This window comes from Hypanus sabinus, chromosome 28, assembly GCF_030144855.1.
Source record: "Hypanus sabinus isolate sHypSab1 chromosome 28, sHypSab1.hap1, whole genome shotgun sequence".
NCBI classification, from domain to species: Eukaryota; Metazoa; Chordata; class Chondrichthyes; order Myliobatiformes; family Dasyatidae; genus Hypanus; species Hypanus sabinus.
The window spans coordinates 12,490,173-12,512,638 of NC_082733.1; the positions used below are offsets into that span (position 1 = coordinate 12,490,173).

At 43.9% G+C, this 22,466-nt stretch overlaps 1 protein-coding gene and 1 long non-coding RNA gene across 8 annotated transcripts in view; one reads left to right on the top strand and one right to left on the bottom strand.

The window, feature by feature from the left end:
- The window catches only part of LOC132382434 (ceramide synthase 2-like), a 66,150-nt gene that overhangs the window by 10,714 nt on the left and 32,970 nt on the right, over nucleotides 1-22,466 (top strand). For 4 of the 7 annotated variants that reach the window (XM_059952627.1, XM_059952626.1, XM_059952628.1 and 1 more), the window contains exons 2-3: nucleotides 11,299-11,475; nucleotides 17,945-18,062. In XM_059952627.1, coding sequence (XP_059808610.1) covers nucleotides 11,303-11,475; nucleotides 17,945-18,062 — 291 coding nt within the window. In that variant the 5' untranslated portion in view covers nucleotides 11,299-11,302. The remainder of the gene's footprint in view (nucleotides 1-11,298; nucleotides 11,476-17,944; nucleotides 18,063-22,466) is intronic. The other 3 variants (XM_059952622.1, XM_059952625.1, XM_059952624.1) reach the window with 1 other exon arrangement.
- Nucleotides 1,740-21,532, bottom strand: LOC132382435 (uncharacterized). The gene is made up of 4 exons (XR_009508309.1): nucleotides 21,324-21,532; nucleotides 8,791-8,882; nucleotides 7,266-7,405; nucleotides 1,740-2,789 (listed from the first exon to the last, which is right to left on the bottom strand). It is a non-coding gene; the product is annotated as an uncharacterized LOC132382435 (long non-coding RNA).

The window sequence follows — 22,466 nt, forward strand, 5'->3', positions numbered from 1 at the left end:
CGGAGACCCTTTAACTAGTGAAAGCTCAGATGACTGAATTGAAAATTTAAATGTACAATGTCCTGTGTATGTTACTCAAAATGGCTTCTTTGGTTTTTTATGAGCAGGAATGCTTCTTTGTTGGATAAGTGTTTCTCTCGCCGTTGTTTCGCTTTAGAATGGCTGATATAGTAATTGTATTCATTTGTTAATCAATGGGGAATGTTATTGTCTTGTGATGCTGGGAACTTGGGAGAGGGGTTTTCGTGGGTTTTTGGTGTGAGGGAGAGGCCGAGGAAGGTGGACGTGTGCTGGACTGCTCGTAAGACCACCGGGGTGGTCCCAGGTGCGACGACGTGGCGGTCAGATGGGTCGATTGGTTCGTTGATTGAGCTCCAACAAGTGCACTAAACAGACTGAACTTGATAAGTTGGCGCCTTTTGTTTTTTTCCTTATATATATATATATATATTGCCTACTACTCTTTTAATTTTAGTAAACTCTTTAAAGTGTATTTCATAACGGTATTTGTTGTGGGTTTGATACTGTTGGTGGGCGCGAGACATAAACTCGATTCTCACAGCACCTGCGTGTACGAGAGGTGGGTTGGTGAGGGTGAGTTGCTGGAACTCCATTTCCCCTAGACATATACCAGCCTTTTGGGTAAGTGTTACATAACTAAAACTAAAGGTGCTGGAAATCTGAAACAAAATGGAAACTGCAGGAACAGACACAAGAGGTTCGACAGATGCTGGAGTTCTTGAGCTACACACACACAATGCTGGAGGAACTCGGCAGAATCAGGAGGCGTCTATAGAAGAGAATAAACAGTCAATGTTTCAGATAGCAATAAGAAGAGAAGATATAAGCATAAGCTAGCCATTAATATAAAAGAGGATGCTAAATTTTTTCTCATTCAGGTATTCCCCCCCTCTTTTTGGAAGTTCGCTTCACACCTCTTCACTTTTACTAAAGACCTACATTAGTACTGGTTTTCGCTAACCGAAAGAAATCCGAAGAGTTTTTTTGCTTTTACGAAAAAAGGCGAAAAGCAAAAATAGCGTTCAGTGTTTTGCAGTGAGCCGTTGTAGAGGCAGCGCGCGCCCCGAGCAGCGAGAGTGGCGCCACCAAGCTCCTTCCCCAGGAACTACACTCAGCATCAAGCTGCCTTAGCTTCGAACTGTGTCTGCGAGCATCTGTGCTTTATCTCGATTTATTTTGTGCATCTATTAGCAAGATGTTGCAATTTGTTGGAGAGAGAGATAAAAGAATGGGAACAGTTACCGCTATTGTTTTTCCAACCTTCCTTTATGATTTCGATCCGTCGGTGTCTCGTTGTCGTGGCCGTTCAATTGTGACCTCTCCTTTAGCTAAACCATTCTTCCGTGATGAGCCCGCCACCCAGGCAAGGGAGGACACACACGAGCTCTCACCGGCTTTCGCTATAAAACACTGTCACTGGATTTCTAGCGTCTCTCCTGGTGTGTCTGAGGGGTACTCCCCAGACCTGACTTTTATCCTCACTCACGGGGTCTCGGATGTCAGTCAGGTTGGGATGATGCAATCCCCCAACCAGACCACTCTGGTTGTCCCCTGAGGGGTTTCAATGAATAGAACAGTACTCAATACACAATTCCTTCTCCGAGCAACAATAGCAGTAATTAGTGGTTCCGTTCTGCTTTTTGTTAGGAGACATTCCACTTTTTGCGTATTCCTGCGTCTCTCTCTCTCATTACCTACCTGATGTATATCTCTCTCATTTCCTGACATGCTGTGTATCTCTCTCATTTCCTGGGTCTCAGACCTGAAATAATAGCGATCTTGCGATTCTCAAAAAGGAGGGGGGGGGTGGGCATTGGCGATTCTGGACCCTTCTGTCCATCAGATTTGCTCCTCATTCGTAACAGATGACAGAATTGATGTTTTTGAGGCCAAGTTTTGGATAATATAAGGATAGGTGGAGGGGCAGCTAGTATTGAGGAATCTGCAAACTGTTTTGGATAGATTAGGACAATGGCCAAGGAAGAGGCAGATGGAATACAATAGTAGTTCAGTGGTTCTATTTAATATCAGAGAAATGTATGCGATGTACGTCCTGATAGTCTTGTTCTTTACAGACATCCGCGAAAACAAGAGTGCCCCAAAGAATGAATGACATTTGAAACGTCAGAACCCCAAAGACCCCCACTACCCCCCTCCTCCGCACAAACAGCAGCAAAGCAATGAGCATCCCCCTTCCCACCTCACCTTAGCAAAACATCAGCACCCATTACCCACCAAGCAAGCAATGGCAAAGCCCCCAAGAAAGCCCATGATCTGTAGTACAACAAAAAGTAATCACTCACCTGACAATTTGACATACTGCAGGCTCTCTCCCTAGTAAAGGGGCAGAGAGGTGTTCCCTTTCACAATGAGAGGGGTGACACAACAAAACTAACTGATTTGCAACGATAAAGTATGTCGAGTCACTTTTCTCCCCCCAAGTTTTTCGACTCAAATGAGCAACAAACTCTCTCCCACCAACAAGAGAAAGAGAGAGAGTGAGATTTGCCAAGTCCAGAGCCTCTGAGAGCTGGTCTGCTGCTCCCAGGGTTCTGTTGTCTCCTGCGACACGTGAGTTGGTGGCACTGGCGTAGAGTCGGCCCATCCACGGGGCTGCAAAGCCTCAGAACCCCAAAGGCACGCTAATCTTCTAGGCCGTGTCTTTGGGAATTCAGAAAGCAACCAGTTGTGAGCAGGTCTCACCACCACAAAGAACTGATGTTTGAGTGTAGCTCCAGATCAGGGTCTACGACAGAAGCCCATCCACCCTGAAAGGAAAAAGAAAGACATCAAAGGTAGAGATTAAGCCAGGCATGGGCAAACTACGGCCCGCGGGCCATATGCGGCCCGTTAAGCTTTTGAATCCGGCCCGCAGAACTTGATGAAATTATATTAATAAACCTTGTTAACGTTTTTTCCCCGCAATTCTGGCGTTTTCCCAATAGATGACGCACTCTATATACATTGACCTTTGTTGAGGTGCAGCGTATTACTCCACATTTGCGCTTTACTTTGTGACCTTGTGGCGACCCATTTCCTGGCACATCCGAACCGGCTCACAATTAGCCAGCGTTCCGGCTAAGAGAGATAGCCTGCGGGGATTTGCGAGCACAGAGCTCCACATACCGGCGCTCTCTCCCTGCTCTGTCATTGTGCGGGTCGTTGTTGAGTTTTGGCACAGGGGACAATTGAATAAGAAGGAGCAGGACAAGTAGACCTGCATCTCCTACCGTTTTTGAAATAAAGACAGTCAGGAAGAGAGTGATGATGATAATATCTTGAAGGATATTTCAGTGCTTTAAAATAATAACTGTTACTATTAAAAAAAGCTGTATTTTATTCATTTAATTTTCAGTGTTTTAAAAGTCATTTCAATAAATAGCTAAATACTATGGGACTTCAAAGACAGATATTTTGTTGTAATGCATTTGTTCATTTTCAATTGAAATTAAAGCACATGTTTTCTACATATCCCATGATATTTTATTTTCTCTTATGAGGTGTATTACCAAAACACTCCGTCCATCTGCTCCTGGTCTGGCCCCCCTGTCAAATTTTAGAACCCTTTGTGGCCCACAAGTCAAAAAGTTTGCCCACCCCTGGATTAAACTGTTCCCACATATGAGCTGGAAGGAGTCGCTGTTAAGTGCTGTTGTAGCTCTGCTGTTCAGTGTAGGCAAGTGTATGGTCGTGCACTTTGGTAGAGGAAACATGCTCTCCTCAACCACCTTATCTAGTCTTTTCCACATTGTGTAGGTCTCAATGAAATCCTCACACACTCTTCTAAATTCCAGTGAGTACGGGCTCAAAGCTGCCAAATGCTCCTCATATGTTAACCCCTTCATTCCCCGAGTCTTCCTCCTGAACCACCTCTGGGCTCTTTCCAATGACAATACTGTACATCCTTTTTGAGATAAGGGGCACAAAACTGATGACAGTACTTCAAGTGCAGCCTGACTAGTGTCATATAAAGCTCCAGCATTATTTCCTTGTTTTTATTTTGTACTCCCCTTAAAATAAATGCCAAAATTTAATTTGCCGTCTTTACCACAGACTCAACCTGTGACTTAAACTCCTGGAAGTCTTGCATGAGAGCACCTAAGTCCCTCTGCACCTCTGATGTTTGAATTTTCTCCCAATTAGATAGTAGTCTGCACTATTGTTGCTTTTATCAAAATGCAATATCATACATTTCCCAGCACTGTATTCCATCGGCCACTTTTTTGTCCATTCTTCCAACTTGTCTAAGTCCTGCTGCAATCGCATTGCTTGCTCAGCCCTACCTACCCTTCCACCTACCTTTTTATCACCTGCAAACTTTGCCACAATGTTGTCAATTCCACTATCTAAATCATTGACAAACAATGTGAAAAGCAGTGGTCCCAATACTGACCCCTGAGGAACACCACTAGTCACTGGCAGCCAACCAGAAAAGGCTCCCTGTATTTCCACTCACTGCTTCCTGCCTGTCAGCCATTCCTCTATCCATGCCAGTATATTTTCTGTAACACCGCAGGATTTTATCTTCTTCACCAGTTGCTCATGTGGGTTACCTCATCAAATCCCTTCTGAAAATCTAAGTAAATGACATCCTCTCATTTGTCCATCCTGCTTGTTATTTTCTTGAAGAATTCTAACAGATTTGTCAGGCAAGATCTCCCTTTACAGATACCATGTGGAGTTTGACTTATTTTATCATTAGTCTCCAAGTACCCTGAAACCTCATCCTTAATAATGAACTCCAACACTTTCCCAACCACTGAAGTTAGGCTATCTAGCTTCTAATTTCCTCTCTTTTGTTTTCCACCCTTAAAGAGTGGAGTGACATTTGCGATCTTCCAGTCTTCCGTGACCATGCCAGAATCAAGTGATTCTTGAAAAATCATGACCAATGCATCCGTTGTTTCTTCAGCAACCTCTCTCAGGCTTCTGGAACATAGTCCATCTGGTCCAAGTCACTTAACCACCTTAAGATCTTTGAGTTTGCCTAGCAATTTTTCCTTTATAATAGCAATGGCTCTCACTCCTGCCCCCTGATGTTCAGGGACCTCTGCCATACAGTAAAGACTGAAGCAAACTACTCATTAAGTTCATCTACCATTTATTTGTCCCCCAATACTACCTCACCAGCATCATTTTCCAGTGGTCTAATATCAACTCTCACCTCCCTTTTTATATAACTGAAAAAGCTTATGGTATCCTGCTTTATATTATTGCTAGTTTGCCTTCATATTTAATCTTTTCCCTTTTTATAGCTTTTTTAGTTGCCTTTTGTTGGATTTTAAAAACTTCCCAATCATCCAATTTCCCATTCATTTTTGCTACCTTATATGGCTTTATGCTGTCCTTAACTTTCCTTGTCAGCCACAGTTGCCTCGCCCTGGCATTTGAGAACAACTACTTCTGTGGAACTAGTCCCAAAATTTCTCTGCTGTCATCCCGCCAGTATCCTCCTCCAGTCCACCTGGGCAAGCTCCTCTCTCGTGCCCCTGTAATTCCCTTTATTCCATTGCGATACTGATACTGGAATCTTGTGCTTCTCCCTCTCAATTTGCAGTATGAATTCAATCATGTTCTGATCACTGCCTCCGAAGGGTTCCTTTATATTAAGCTGACTAATAAAATCTGGGTTATTACTCAACACCCAATCTAAGATAACCTTTTCCCAAGTAGGCTTGAGCACAAGCTGCTCTAAAAAGCTATCTCATAGGCATTTAACAAATTTCCTCTCTTGTGATCAGGCACCAACCAGATTTTCCCAATCCCCTTGCATATTGAAGTACCCCATTACAATTGTGATATTACCCTTATTACACGCCTTTTCCAGTCCCCTTTGCAATTTCAGCCACGCATATTGGCTACTATGTGGAGGCCTAAACATGATTCCCATAATGATTTTTTTACCCTTGCTGTTTCTTAACTCCACTAACAAAGATTTGACATTCTGTGACCCAATGTCACTTTTTTCTAAAGATGTAATTCCATCTCTTACCAACAGAACCATACCACCGCCTACGCCTTCCTGCCTGTCCTTTTGATACAAAGTACATCCTGACCTTCTTGCGGCCACGACTCAGTGATACCCACAACGTCATACCGACCAATCTCTAATTATACCACGAGTTCATCCACCCTATTCTGAATGCTACATGCATTTAAATACAGCACCTTCAGTCCTGCGTTCTTTGCCCTTGTGAATTTTGCCTTTGTGGTACAAATTTGTTCTGCATTTGTACCCAATCCTTGTCCTTCCTTGCATTCATATTTCATATTATGTTATCTACTTGTAAACCTGCTGGCTGATCCTCAGCTCGATCATACTGATTCCCATCCCCCTGCCATATTAGTTTAAACCACTCCTTGACCTGATTTCCTCCAGCATTCTGTTTGTGTTGCTCTGGATTTCCAGCAACTGTAGATTCTCTTGTGTTTATAGTAAGGAAGGCAAATGTAATATTATCAGAGGACTAGAATATAAAAACAAGGATATAATCTTGAGACTTTTATAAGGCATTGGTCAGACTGCATTTGGAGTATTGTGAGCAGCTTTGGTCCCGTATCTAAGAAAAGATGTGCTGCCATTGGAGAAGGTACAGAGGTTTATGAGAATTATCCCAGAAATGAAAGGGTTAGAATTGCGTTTGATGGTTGTGGGACTCTACTCACTGGATGCTCAGAAGAATGAAGGGGGATCTCGTTCAAATCTACTGAATATTGACTAGACGTGGGGAGGATGTTTCCAATGGTGGGAGAATCTAGAACAAGAGAGCCCAGACTCAGAATAGAAGGGTGCCCATTTAGAAGGGAGATGAAGAATTTCTTGAGCCAGAGGGTGGTGAATCTATGGAATTCATTGCTGCAGGTGACTGTCAAGACTAAGTTTTTGGGTATATTTAAAGCAGATTACTTGATGTGTACTTGATTAGTAAGAGTGTCAAAGGTGACGGGTAGATGGTAGGAGAATGGGGTTGAGAGGGAAAAGAATGGCAGAGAAGCTCACACCAAGTGGCCTATAATTCTACTTCTCTGTCTCATGGTCTTCACACTAAATAAAAGAACCTGGGGGTTGTTGATTGGAATGTGGGCTAGTAGAATGGGATTAGTGTAAATTGGTGCTTGTTGGTGTGGTCCAAAAGGCCTATTTCCAAGCTGTATGACTGAGTTCAGCACTTCATTGGCAGCCTGGGAACGTCACAGCTAGCATAATGCTTTACAGTGCCAGTCTTGCTGCTCTTTGTTTGTACCTTCTCCCGGTGGCCGCACGGGTTTCCTCCCAGTGCTGTGGTTTCTTGTCACGTTCCAAAGTCGCATGGGTTCGTAAGGGGTTGGTAAGCTGGGTGCATGCTAGGCTGGTGACACTGTGTACCCCCGGCACATCCTCAGACTGTGTAGGACATTGATCCAAAAAACACATTTCACTATGTTTCAATGTACATATTACAAATAAAGCTGATTTTCTATCTTTGACATAACCAGATATTCAGATTTTTTTAATAGCACATAACAAGCCCTTCGGCCCACAATGTTGTGCTGAACCAATTAAACTAGTAATCAAATGGCCAACTAAACTAATCCCTAATATTTACACAAAGTCCATATCCTTCCATTTTCATCACATTTGTGTGCTAATCTGAATATCCCATAAAAGTCTGTGATGTATCTGCCTTGACCACCGCCCCAGGCAGCACGTTCTAGGCATCCACCACTCTCTGTTTATAAAAAAACAAGCTAACAAACTTGCCCCTCATATTTCCTTTGAAATTACCCCTCTCACCTCAGTGCATGCCCTCTGGTATTGGACATTTCAATCCTGGGAAGAGGTACTGTCTGTCTATCCCTCTCATAATATAAACTTCTGTCAGATCTCTGCTCAGCCTCTGCCGTCTCTGAGAATACAACCCAAGTCTGTCAACCTCTCTTTATTGCACATGACCTGTAGTCCAGGCAGCATCCTGGTAAGCCTTATCTGCACCCCCTCTAAAACCTTGTCATCCTTCCTATAATGGGCAACTAGAACTACGTGTAATGCTCTAGTTGCGGCCTAACTAGAGTTTTGTAAAGCTGCAACATAAATTCTTTTTAACTAAATGCCTCAACTAATAAATGCCATATGCATTCTTAACCACCCTATCAACCTGTGTATCCAATTTCAGGGAGCTATGAACTTGGAACCCCAAGATCCCTTTGCTCATCAAAGGGTCTTGCCTTTTAACAGTGTACTGTCTCCTTACATTTGACCTACCAAGGTGCAACGCTTGACATTTATCTGGATTAAACTCCATCTGTCATTTCGACTCTATCCATAACCCAACAATCTTTGTATGGTATGCAAACTTACTAATTCACCCATCTACATTTTCATCCAGATTATTTATATGCATAGCAAACAGCAGAGGTCCTGGTATGGATCCCTGTGAAACACCACTAATAATAGACCTCCAGCTAGAATAAGTCTCTTCGATCACCACCCTCTATCTCTTATGGGAAAGCTAGTTGTGTATCAAAATGGCGAATTCACCATGGATCCCATAAATCCATCGTCTGGATGAGGGACCTTGTCAAATGCCACATAGACAACATCCACAGCTCTACCTTCATCAATCACCCTCATTCCTTGTCAAAAAACTCAATCAAGTTAGTAAGATGCCACTCTCCCTGGCCAAAGCCTTGCTGGCTCTCCCTAATTAAGCCATGGTTTTCTAAATGCTCATAAATACCATCCCAAAGAATACCCTCCAGTAACTTCCTTACCACTGATATGAGACTCACCGGTCTATAGTTTCCAGGGTTATTCTTGGTTCATTTCTTGAATAATGGGACAAGATTAGCTTCTGGCCAGTCCAATGGGACCTTGTCTGTGGCTGGAGAGGACATGAAGATATTGGTCAGTTCTCTAGCCGTCTCTTCTCTTTCTCTTAATAACCTGGGGTAAATCCCATCAGGCTCTGGGGACTTACCAACTTCCATGCTCTTTAAGTGGCCCAATACTGCCTCCATCTTTAATTAGAAATGCCCTAGCATCTTAATAAGCTCAAGGCTGATCTCCCTATCCTCTATGTCCTAGATGAATACTGATGGAAAGTACTTACTAAAGACCTCACCTACATCCTCCACATCCAAGCAAATGTTCTCCCCTTTATCCTTGAGTGGTGCGCTCTCCCCCCTCTCCCCCCCTCCCCCCCCTCCCCCCCTCCCCCCCCTCTCCCCCCCTCTCCCCCCCTCTCCCCCCTCCTCTCCCCCCCTCTCCCCCTCTCCCCCTCTCCCCCTCTCCCCCTCTCCCCCCCTCTCCCCCTCTCCCCCTCTCCCCCTCTCCCCCTCTCCCCCTCTCCCCCTCTCCCCCCCTCTCCCCCCTCTCCCCCCCTCTCCCCCCTTTCCCCCTCCCCCCCCTCCCCCCTCTCTGCCCCCCCAGAGAGAAATGCATAATTTCCCGTTGTCTGCGTTGAATTTTGTCTGCCGTTCCATTGTCTCCTTTCCCAATTTACTTAATTATCTATCGAGATACAGAGAGGAATAGGCCCTTCCTGCTCTTTGTACCACACTGCCCACCAACTCCCGATTTTAACCCTAGCCCAGGCATGGGCAAACTACGGCCCGCGGGCCATATGCGGCCCGTTAAGCTTTTTAATCCGGCCCGCAGAACTTGATGAAATTATATTAATAAACCTTGTCAACGTTTTTTCCCCGCAATTCTGGCGTTTTCCCAATAGATGACGCACTCTATATACATTTGTGGCGACCCATTTCCTGGCACATCCGAACCGGCTCACAATTAGCCAGCGTTCCGGCTAAGGGAGATAGCCTGCGGGGATTTGCGAGCACAGAGCTTTGGAGCCTCTGTGCATGGGGGGCAGGTTGAAGGAGGCTTAAAAGTGATGCTGGGGATTTCGAATAAAGTTTTTTTTTCTTTGACTGCAGTTACCGACTCCGTGTCGTAATTTTAGCGCTGCATGTAGCACACCGCTACACATTGACCTTTGTTGAGGTGCAGCGTATTACTCCACATTTGCGCTTTACTCTTTGTTCGGCTCGACCTATTTGTGTGAACAGGCGTTCAGCGTCATGAACATCAACAAAGCCAGCCACAGATCCAAGTTAACTGACCAACACCTCAGATCCATCCTGAGAATCGCCACAACAAAACTAAATCCAGACTTTGATGCGCTGGCTAAAAAGGGAGACCAACAACACTGTTCCCACTGAAATTAAAAATAAGTTTCTTCGTTGTGTTATGTAAAAAATGCATTTGAAAATATTTTTTTCAATAAGCCTTGCATGTTACATGTCATTTCTGTTAAGTGATGGACATGAGTAGTGCGCAGGTGCACGTACGTTTTCAAAATTAAAAAAATGCGCTCCAGATCAAATAACGGGCTCCGCATACTGGTGCACTGTCATTGTTCTGTCTTTGTGCTGGTCGTTGTTGAGTTTTGGCACAGGGGACAATTGAATAAGAAGGAGCAGGACAAGTAGACCTGCATTTCCTACCGTTTTTGAAATAAAGACAGTCAGGCGGAGAGTGATGATGATAATATCTTGAAGGATAACAGAATTTTCAGTGCTTTAAAATAATAACTGTTACTATTAAAAAAAGCTATTTTATTCATTTAATTTTTAGTGTTTTAAAAGTCATTTCAATAAATAGCTAAATACCATGGGACTTCAAAGACAGATATTTTGTTGTAATGCATTTGTTCATTTTCAATTGAAATTAAAGCACATGTTTTCTACATATCCCATGATATTTTATTTCCTCTTATGAGGTGTATTACCAAAACACTCCGTCCATCTGCTCCTGGTCCGGCCCCCCTGTCAAATTTTAGAACCCTTTGTGGCCCTCAAGTCAAAAAGTTTGCCCACCCCTGCCCTAGCCTAATCATGGGACAGTTTATAACGACCAATGAACCTACCCACTGGTATACCTTTGGGCTTTTGGGAGGAATGCAGTGCTCCCAGGAGAAATGCTGGCGGTGACGGGGAGAACGTACAAACTCCTTGCAGGCAGTAGCGGGAAATGAACCGTGATCACCTGTACTGTCAAGTGTTGTTGTGTAATTAATATTTCAATAATATTTGAGTAATCTTATATATTATAGTCTGATTGACATTTAAGAGGTGCTTCGAAGGATATGTGGAGGGGTGGGGGTTGGAGTGACATGGGCTGAACACAGTCAACTGGGACTAGCAGGGAAGGTGCTTTGGCTTGGATCATTTGGGCCAAAGGGCCTGCCTCCATCCTCTATTACTGTATAACTCTATTAATTGTTGCTTTGTTGCCAGCAGGATGTTGCAGACTCTGAGTGACTGGTTTTGGTGGGATGACCTGTGGCTTCCCCGAAATCTGACCTGGGATGATCTCCAGGATAGAGATGGCTTTGTTTATGCGAAAGTCTCTCATTTGTATGTCACCGTCCTCTATGCTCTACTACTTATGGTGGTTCGGTACTTCTTTGAAAGGTAACGTCATTTCTCGTCTACTGTTGTAGAGTTTGTGTGACAAGAATATCGTGAGACAAAGGGAAGTGTAATGTGGAGACTTTCGAGACTTCAGATGCTGGGATCTGCAGCAAGGAACAATCTGCTAGAAGAAGCTAGTGGCTTGAGGCAGCATCTGTAGGCGTAGAGTGGGGATGGAATTATTGATGTTCCAGACAGAAGTTTCTGATGAAAGGTTTCAAGCCAAAATGTCAACAATTCTTCCTTCCCCCGCCACGCAGATGCCACTTGATCCACTGAGTTCCTGTTGCTGGAAATGATAGATCACTGGACAGAAGCAGTCACTACTGGGGTGGTCGAAGGCAGCAGTGAACAGTGTGGCAGGGGTGAGGAGGCCCCTTGATTAGCAAATTTTAATTAATCTGCCCTTTGTTCAGTTTCTTTTTTAAAGCCAAATTATAAGTGTGTAAGCAACATGTAAGAAGGCAAGAGTTAACTCCTGCAAACACAGGAAGCTCGTTAAATGAGCTGTAAAAAGGAAAATTTATGAGAACCTTGGATTGTCTTCAGGAAGGAGTTTCCATACTGCCGGCCAGTCTTGCCGCTGTTCACAAAACGAAGGTTGGGTCGGAAAAAGTGGGGATGCAAGTGAGTAAAGGGCCATAAGGGAGGGAGCAGAGTAGCTTGGTCACACTTGAGAAGGAGAAATACAGTGAATTCTGGTTAATTGCGGCACGTCAGGACCTGTCCATTTCGGCCCATTTAAGTAGCTGCCCGAATTAGCCATAGTTTCATGGAAGTAATTTAAAAGGTATAAAGAGAAAAGTACAGTTGAACTGAGTAACAAATTATGTATTTATTTAAGTGAAAAACAGAACAAATTAGAACACCATCAATAATACTACAATGCTATAAAACTGTGTATTAGTTCCTAACAGTTACTGAGGGAGGAATTCATCCAGTGTATGCTACATTGTTCTTTTAACTGCAAATAAGCAAAATCAGTGTGGACACATCGTGCAGAAAATGGACTGGCTTCATACAATGCTGTCGACAATTGCTTCTTCCAAGTCGTCATTTTCACCGTAACCTTCAAATTCTTTGTAGTTCCTAACCATTTCTGGCACCTACAAGACTGAATACTTGAAACTGCAGCGAGCAAGGCAGTTCTGAATTGTCTTACTGCTTGCTTCTTGCCAACTATCAGTGATAAGTTATCACTGCCCATCAGCCCGAGAACATATGGACAAGGGAGGCACAGGAGTGCTTACAGGACTGCTTTGAATTGGTGGACTGGACCGTATTCAGGGAGTCTGAATGAGTGCCACACAGCCACTGACTTCATTAAAACCCGTCTGGGTGTGTGTATGCGCCTACGAGAACTTACTGTATATACCTAAGTCAAAAGCCTGGTTGAACCACGAAGTTTGTAGTCTGCTGGCATTCAAGTCTGGTGACCAAGGTCCGCACAAGAAAACCAGGTACAACTTGCAGAGGGCTATCTCAAGAGCAAGGCAACAATTCTGAACGAGGTTGGAGGTGCGTCAGCTCGGGCAGGGTTTGCAGGCCATTACTGCCTACAAAGCGAAGCCTAACATCGTGAATGGCTGTGATGCTTCACTCCCAGATGAGCTCAGTGCCTTTTGTGCACACTTTGAAAGGGAGAATCAGACTATAGCCATGAGAATCCCTGCAGCACCTGGTGACCCTGCAATCTCGGTCTCAGAGGCCGACATCAGGCTGTCTTTCCAGAGGGTGAACACTTGCAAAATGACATGCCCTAATGGAACACCTGGTAGGGCTCTGAAAACCTGTGCCGGCCAACTTTCAGTCTCTCATTCCTGCAGTCAGAAGTTCCCACCTGCTTCTAAAGGGCAGCAATTATATCAGTGCTCAAGAGTAGGGTGAGTTGCTTTAATGACAATTGTCCAGTAGCATTCACATGTACGATGACAAAGTGCTTTGAGAGGTAGGTGCAAACACGAGGAAATCTGCAGATGCTGGAAATTAAACCACACACACATTTTGTGTGTGTTGAGAGGTAGGTCATGGCTAGAATTAACTCCTGTCTCAGCAAGGACCAGGACCCACTGCAATTTGTCTATCACCACAATAGGTCTAAGGCCAGGACAATACAAATATCTATGACAGGATGCATCTTATTGACTACAGCTCAGTATTTAACACCATTATTCTTGCAGTTCTGATTGATAAAGCTACAGAACCTGGTCCTCTGTACCTCCCTCTGCAACTGGATCCTTGACTTTGTAACTGGAAGGCCAGACTGTGCGGATTGGAAATAACATCTCCACCTCTCCGACCGTCAACACTGGTGCACCTCGGGGGGGGGGGGGGGGTGCTTAGCCCACTGCTGGACCCTCTATACCCATGACTGTGTGGCTGGGCACAGCTCAAATGGCATCTATAAATTTGCTGGCAGTATAACCATTGTTGGCAGAATTTCAGACTGAGGTGAGAGAGCATACAGAAGTGAGGTGTATCAGCTAGTTGAGTGGTGTCGCAGCAACAACCTTGCAATCAACGTCAATAAGACGAAAAAGCTGACTGTGGTCTTTAGGAAGGGTAAGATGAAGGAACACACACCAATCCTCATAGAGGGATCAAAAGTAGAAAGAGTGAGCAATTTCAATCTTCTGTGTGTCAATATCTCTGTGGACCTAACCTGGTCCCAACGTATCGATGCAGCTACAAAGAAGGCACAACAGTGGCTATATTTCATTAGGGGTTTGGGAAGATTTGGTATATCACCGAGGATGTTCGCAAATTTCTAACTGTGGAGAAGATTTAACTGGTTGCATCACCGTCTGGTATGGGGGTGGGGAGGGGGGTGTTCCAGCACAGGAAATGAAACCAAGCTGCAGAGAGTTGTAAAGTTGGTCAGTTCCATCATGGCACTAGCCTCCATAGCATCCAGGATATTTTCAAAGAACAATGCCTCAAAAAGATGGCATCCGTCATTAAGGACACGCATCACCCAAGTCATGCCTTGTTCTCATTGCTGCCATCAGGAAGGAGGCATGGAAGCCTGAAGACACACACTCAACAATTCAGGAGTGGCTTCTTCCCTTCTGCCATCCAGTTTCTGAATGGACATCGAACCCGTGAACACTACCTCACAACAAATTTCGCGACATATGCTGGTGATATTACACCTGTTTTTGATTCTGCCTTTTGATCACAAGCACGTGCAATTGACGCAATTTAAAAACTGTTTGCCCTAAGCACAGTATAATGTCTAATGACTGCACAAGTTACACGTGTCTGATGCTAGTCAGAACCTGTATGGCAGCAATCTACTGCCCCAATTAAACAACACAGTGTCCCAAATAAACAATGGGAATCCCAGCTATTTTCTAGATTAGTTTTTGTTCTTTACGTTGTCCTAAATAAGAGACTGTCCCAATTAACCAACATCTACTGTACTTTCAAAAAAAATGCAAGACGTTGAAGAGGAAAAGAAAGTTCTGATGAACTATTTCTCCTGGAAATAAGAATGAATCATCAGACCAGATGTGGAGACAGTTACACTAAGAGGATGACAACTAAGCTGAAACACTGCTAGTTCTGCATTTCATTCCAGACCTCGTGAAATACTGTTCACTCCCAGAACGCAGGGTTTATTTTTAATAGGAAGATTTTTATCTTTGATTTCTCAATCCCAAAGAGATGTGAAGACCAGATAGTTGGGGTGTTTAAAGAGACAGTAGATAAATATTGGAAAGACCGAGGAATTGAGGACTCTGGAAAAGAAGAAATGAGATGTGGGGCATATTGGCCATGGTCTTATTGACTAGTGAGCCAGGCTTGAGGGCCAAAGTGGTCAACTCATTTTCCTATTGTGTTTATTATCGGTAGATCCCACTACAATATCACTTGTATTTCAGTTCCAATTTAGTAATATTGAAGAGTTCTTCAAAACGGTACCATTGTAATATCCACACAGTACTATGGCAGTAAAACAAATTTTTTCACTTGAGCCCACAAACTAGGTCGTGCACTTTAGACTACTAGCATCTTTCCTTCTCTCTGACCCAAACTGCACATAAACCCTAGAACCAGAACCCATATGAACTCTGCCATTCTAATTGAAGTTCCATTGTCAAATGAGAACATTCAGCCTGGTTCCAGGGACTTTTGTCACTTTACATCCTCCTTTCTCATTGGACTCCACAAGGACTGATGTTGCTTCAGTGTACACTGTGGCTCCATCTCCCTGCCCCCACCCCAGGTAAATCTGTGATCAGTCTGCTGACACAAAGTTTGTTTATCTTTAGAAGAGGTCACTGGTGCTAACTGGTCAGAGGTGACTGCAAGTTACCAGGAGGGAGGGGGAGAGAGAGAGAGAGAGAGAGAAAGAAAGAAAGAAAACGAGAACCAGAGCACATGATCAAGATCTAAAACAGTCACCACACAAGTTACCAGGCACTACTCTTCAAAATAAGTCCACCAACACTGTGTGTGTGCTACGACCATTAACCAGAGCACATGATCAAGATCTGAAACAGTCACCCCACATTTTCAGTGGAACTTTAACTTTTAGATAACTTCAGCACTGACACCAAGGGTTATGTTGACTTGACTGGCTTTTGTCTTGCAGTAAGCCACTTTAACTTGACACACTATCTTAAACAACCTCATTAATCTCGTGCGGCTTTTCTGTGATGTCATATGAATGTTGAGTGTTAAATCTTAATCATCCTCATTCAGAGATTTATCATCAGGCTTGATAACCAAGAGGGTATCTTATTTCTCAGAAGTTTCTCACAGAAAACTCTTTGTTGGTGGTTAGTATCTTGAGTGGATGATTAACTGTTAGTTTGGCATATTGTAGTTGTCTGTGTGGTAGCACAGCTTGGGAATACCCCAACTAATGTTAGAGGCTAAAGTGTCTTAGATTGAAATTTTAAACTATTCCTTGCCAAAACGGTAAAAGTCCTAATACATGGCAGTGGCTTTAAAAAATAGACATCTAAACCACTTTTTTTCACTGAAGACAAATCCATTTTGAATAAGAGCAGTCTTCACATTGGTGTTCTCAATGGAAGTATAGGGGCTAAATTGCTAAGACATCATGTACAGCTCTTGTGACAAGGTCATCAGATGAGATCTCATGTGAAGTGCATTTTTGTTACTAGATTGAGGGAGAAGTAGTGTGTAAGGGACAGATTTCACTGGATGTATAGGCAGTAACGGTGCATATCTGAGTTGTTTTCACATATACATTTGTCTGAATTCGGAGTGTTATGTCTCTGATGGCTTTCTCTTTCAGGCATTTAGTAGCAGATTTGAAAACAAAGTGCCTTGCTGTATCTTCCCTGTTGGAAAAGGGGATGAACTGTTTTGACATGGCTTCTTCTCTTCCCTTTGAAGAGAAAGATGAGGCAAATATTTTATCTGTTGCATTGAGTCTTTGGGGCTCTTATATTTTTAAGGTGGGGGTAAATGAATTCTTAACTTCAGAGCAATGAGATCAGCCCAAGTACAGTGTCCACAACAAGGTGAAGCTGTACCAGAGCTGTGTTCTGTCCACACTCTTGTATGGGTCAGATTGCTGGCGCATGGCAGAAAGCTGTTGCACACCATGAGCCTCCAGAAGATCCTCCGTATTTTCTGTCCAATAAGGATCTCCAGCTGCGCCCTACTCCTTCGGTGTCATCACGAGGACATGGCTGCAATCATCATGAGGAAGTGTTGGATGTGGACTGGGCACGTGATGAGAAGAGAGCCCAACTCTGTCATCAAGACCGCACTTCATTGGACCCAAGAACGATGGAGACAATTTGGCAGCGTACCATAGAGGAGGAAATAATAATCCTAAACCATGCCTGGGGCACAATAGTGAAGATGGCCGAGGGCGGAAATTGAAGACTGTCACTGCAGCCCTAAATGCCAGCGGTGTAATGGGCAGTAAGTAAACAAATTCTTAAGCAAAGGAGTGAAAGGTGGGTAGATAGAAATGTGCAGTTGAGATTGCAGTCAGATCAGACACAATAGAATTTGTGGAGCAGAGGTGAAGGGCTGAGATTCTCCTCCTGATTCATGTTTGTTTGGAGGTCGTGGAGATGTGGAGGAAATGGTATCATTCTGTAAAGCTGAAAGATGTCGTAGATTGTGAAAGTTTTTTTCAGGGAGTAAGCCTGATGAAGTTTTTCCCTCTGGCAAAAGAGTCTGTGACTGGAAGGTTCACGTTAAGAGCTAGTATCAGTGGTGACTGATTAGAATGCACTGTCTGCGAGTGGAAAACAACTAGTGAAACGTTCAAAAGGCAACTTAACCAAGGAAGGCTTTGTGAAAAGAGACAGGGTAATTGGATAGCTCGTTCAGAATGCTGGAGCAGGTCGAGGAGGATGAAGCATTTTTGTCTCCACCAAGACGGATTTCCAGCACCTGCAGCTTTTCTCATGTTTAGGATTATATCCAAGGTGAAGGTAGCTCAGTGCTTTACTGTAGTGTATGTTTACACCCACAGGCTCATAGCCACGCCACTTGGAAAATTTATGGGGATTAAAGACCATGCCCGGTTAAAGGCCAGCTATAATCCTGTTTTAGAACATTTCTTTGTCTCAATTTCAAAGCATCCGAATAAGGTAAGCTTTTTTATTTGAATTTCACAACCGTTTTATTTCCAAAAACGGGCCAACTGAGCTAAAGTGAATATCTCATTGCATTTACTCAGCATGTTTTCAGGCAAATTAATAGTGAAAGTGGGTCGGTAATGGCTTAATATTACTTCTGAACAATGTTGGCCATAGGTGTGTTGGAGACTACCTGTGCAGAGTAGGAGATTTCAATATGTGTGTTGTAGTCTGGGTGTGAACCATGGGGCAATACATGGAATGAAGAATTGGTGTACACTATATATATTTTGGGATTGTTCATGGGGATGGTTATTAAAAAACACCAAGGAATTGCTATTGTGTCAGGTTATATTCTTACATTATGTAGACAAAACCAGATCATTTTAGCATTTTTGGGAGTGATAATGGGGATTTTAAGTCCGGACTTGTGGCAGAATAGAGGTCCTCCCCAGGAGACCTCGGGGTTCCATTCCTGTGAACTGTTGCAACCTGAACAGTTCCCAAGTCGGGAATGAGGTCCAACATACCAGTAGCAGCTAGCAACTTCAACCTGCTTTTCTCCCAAGTGTACACAAGTTAGGCTTTCATAAGCTGGGGAAGAGCTGGACTTCCCCAGGCAGTAGACTGACCGACTGGTCAGATACAAGATGTCTAGTGCCGATGTAAGGAATGAGATTGAGTTGACAGGATTGACGGTTTACCAGACATGTTGATTTGTGTATCAACCACTGTGATGAAAGTGGATCTTTGTATGGAAAAAGTGGGGCATCTTCATCCAGATTGTCAATCAGTAAGTCAGATTTGCAGTTTGTCCTGTCTGGCAGTTCCACCCGGCAAGTAACGATCTTTGCACCTCCATATTGTTGTCTCCATGATTAACCTCATCACCAATCTGTGACTGGGCTTGCGCTGACGCTGCTCTTTTGAGAAAGGGTGCAAGTTCTGATCTTCCACGGCTCACCTTGGTTCTTCTGTCGGGTAAAGAGCTGCTTGTCTGACCTGGCCAGGAATGGAGCCCTGAGGTCATCTGGGGAGGATCTCTACTCTATTATATATTTTACCCAGCCTCAAGTCTAGGTTTAATGCTTAACAACTATCAGAGTAAAGTGATTATCCACTCTTCCGACACCACCACCCCCCAACCATCCCATTGCCAGCTGGACCTTTTATAGAGGGTCATGGTCCATCTACACATGTAGTATCAGATTTCACATAGGCAGCAACACTGACCCACAACCCCCTGAAGCCAGGAGCAGTGGGTTCGAGCAGCTGACTTGAACTTATTGGTTCACAACAAGTAAAGCGAGGGAAATCTGATCTCCATAATTGCCTTGATTTGGCACAGGTTCAGGAGTCTAGTATTGAAACTAAAGAGAAGCTTTCCCACAGTGTGCAACTTTTGACTTCAATCCTGACTTAAGTGTCCACTGATACTTTCTCTTGGAGTTTTCATTTGATGTGTACAGTGCTGTTCAGAAGTCTGAGGCACATAGAGTGCCTAAGGCTTTGGCACATTACTGCATTTGTCACTGTGAAGCGGAGGGCGAGTCTGGAAGGTGCAAAGGGTGTCGAGAATGGTGAGGGTGTGGGAGAGGTGGTAGAGAAGGTGTGCCAGGGGCAGGGGCTGAAGAGGGTACAGTCACACCAGGCAAGGTCATTTGATTCCAGACAATTGGTTTATTGCTCATTACAGGATGTCTCTCTGGTGCTATCTTCTCCCTCCCCCTTTCTCAACTATGATCCCCTGCTTCCTGCCCTGTTCTCACTCTCAGTCCACACAGAGACCCATATCAGAATCGGGTTTATTATCACTCATGTTTGTCATGAAATTTGTTTTTTGAAGAAGAGTACAGTGCATTATATAAAATTACTACAGTACTGTGCAAAAGTCTTAGGCGCACTAGCTGTGAGTAAGTAGTTCTATCATCAGAGTACATATATATCACCACATAGAACCCAGATTCATTTCCCTGTGGGCATACTCAGCAAATTTGTAGAGTAGTAATTATAACAGAATCAGTGGAAGATCAAGTAGAGTGCAGAAGAAAACTAACTGCAAATAAATAGCAATAGCAATAAATAACAATATCATTAAGTAACAAGATAGAGTTCTTTAAGTGAGATTATTGGTTGTGGGAGCATCTCAATGGATAGGCAAGTAGCAGTGAGAAGAGAGCATAGCCTGGGTGGTGACGATCTCCCTGATGATAGATGCTGCTTTCCTACAACAACGTTTTATATTGATGTACTCAATGATTGCGAGGACTTTATCCATGGAATATTGAGCTGAATCCACTACCTTTTGTAGGATTTTCTGTTTAAAGGCATTGGTGTTTCCAAATCAGGCCACAATACAGCCAGTTAATACACTTTTCACTACACTTCTATTGAAGTTTGTCAAGGTTTTTGATGTCATGCTGAATCTCCACAGACTCCTAAGGAAGTAGAGACACTGCCGGTGCTTCCTTTGCAATTGAATTTACATGCTGGGTCCAGGACAGGTCCTCTGAAATAGTAACACCCAGGAATTTAAAGTTGCTACCCCTCTGATCTTCCATTGAAGACTGGCTCATGGACCTCTGGTTCCCCTCTCCTGAAGTCTACAATCAGTTCCTTGGTGTTGCTGACATTGAGTGAGAAGTTGTTGTTATTACACCACTCAGCCAAATTTTCAATCTCCCTTCTGTACGCTGATTCATCACCACCTTTGATATGGCCCACAGTGGTGGGGTAATCAAACTATGTGCCTGAGACTTGTGCACAGTACTGTAAGTGTGACCATTTTAAATGTGACATGTGTTAAGTGTACCTGGTTGTGCATGGTTAAAATAAAACTCATGAATGTCCCCCAGTGAGTCAGGTTACATATCTCCCGGCAAAACTAAACCAGAACTGCCTTGGAATTGAGGGATCAAGGGGAGGGGCACCATGAGAAGAAGTGGCTGGACTGCTAGAGAGATTCATAAACAGAGCAGGGTTTTGCACTGTAGTACCAGGTCAGTCAATGCAGCCATTCCACAGGAAGCATCTCTCATCCCTTTCTGTTCTGTCTGATCAATGCTTATCCAGCTTTCCTTCCACTCCCTGCGAGAGCATGTTCTATAATCCATCAGCAGGGTTTTCCTCGACTCCTATTGGACTTGCTGTGTTGTCAAAAGATTCCCCTCCCACCTCCCCCCCCACCCCACCCTGACTGAACTGCAAACCAGCATCTTAAACCAGGTGCACGTGTGACAGGGCTAGGCCTTAACCAGTGATTTGTAAATTCACCTTCTTCTTCGTGTGGCCTCTGCGCTTGACTCGAAATCCTCCCTGTTCTCACTTGCCTTTCAGTTTGCCACGGGGCTTCTTGGAGTGACCTGTTAATGCTGCATATTGTGCTTGCATCTCAAATGAAACAAACAGAAGACCAAAAGACAACATGTACAAGGATATTTAGCAATATTCATTTCATTTAGCAGAATGATTTTGTTGTCAAATGCTTCCATGGCCTAATCTCCACTCCTGTGCCAGAAGTTCTGTTCCACCTACTCTTATTGAATCATAGATACAGGCTACTTGGCCCAACTAATCCGTGCCAACCAGTAGGCACCCTTCCTTATTAGTCCCATCTCCCTGTAGTAGGTCCATAGACCTCTGGGTCCAAGTGATGCAAGTTTCTTCCGGACATTTCTTAAATGCTGGCAGACACCCAGCTTCCAGCACTCTCTGGCAATGTGTACCAGGAAATCACCACCCTCTGGTGAAGAAGATGGTTCCCCTTTTCTCTTCTGAATCTTTTCCTCCTTACCCTAAATCTAAGTCTTTGTCTACATCTGATATGGGGAAAGATTTCCTGATCCTCATTCAGCAGTAGTGAGCAGGCCCAGACACCACAGATGACCTCAAGGACTATTTGAAAAGGGCCACAGAGACAGAGCCATCCTTTATTGCAGTTGGCATCAGGGTCAATCTGTTGTGAATCATTTTCAGGAAGGGGATTTAACCTCTTCAGTGAGGTAGAAATGTTGGAGCCAGGAGCACATTTGAGAAAAGCAACCCTAAACCCTTGTCAAACGGCACACTCCACATTCTCATTTCTCTCGTTGTGACTTTCCTTGCCAGGTGGCCCTCCTCATTCTTTCTCTCCAACTTCTCGGCGGATGTTGTCGAGCTCACATTATCTTTTTCCAATCCATACACTTCAGGGGCATTTGCTCCTGAGAAATACCTCCTCAGACCAAGATACATAGTGCAGCTTTGGTTCCTCCGTCCTTCGCTATCTTCTCTCTGTTTGAGGAGCAGTGACCTTTGCGGTTCCTCATCCATCCGGAAGTCAGAAGGTCGTGCGTTCAAAAAGATCGATCCCTAAGGAGGTTTGGTGACATTGGTGGAAAAGAAACTGAAATAGCTTCTCCAGTCAAAGATCTGCCT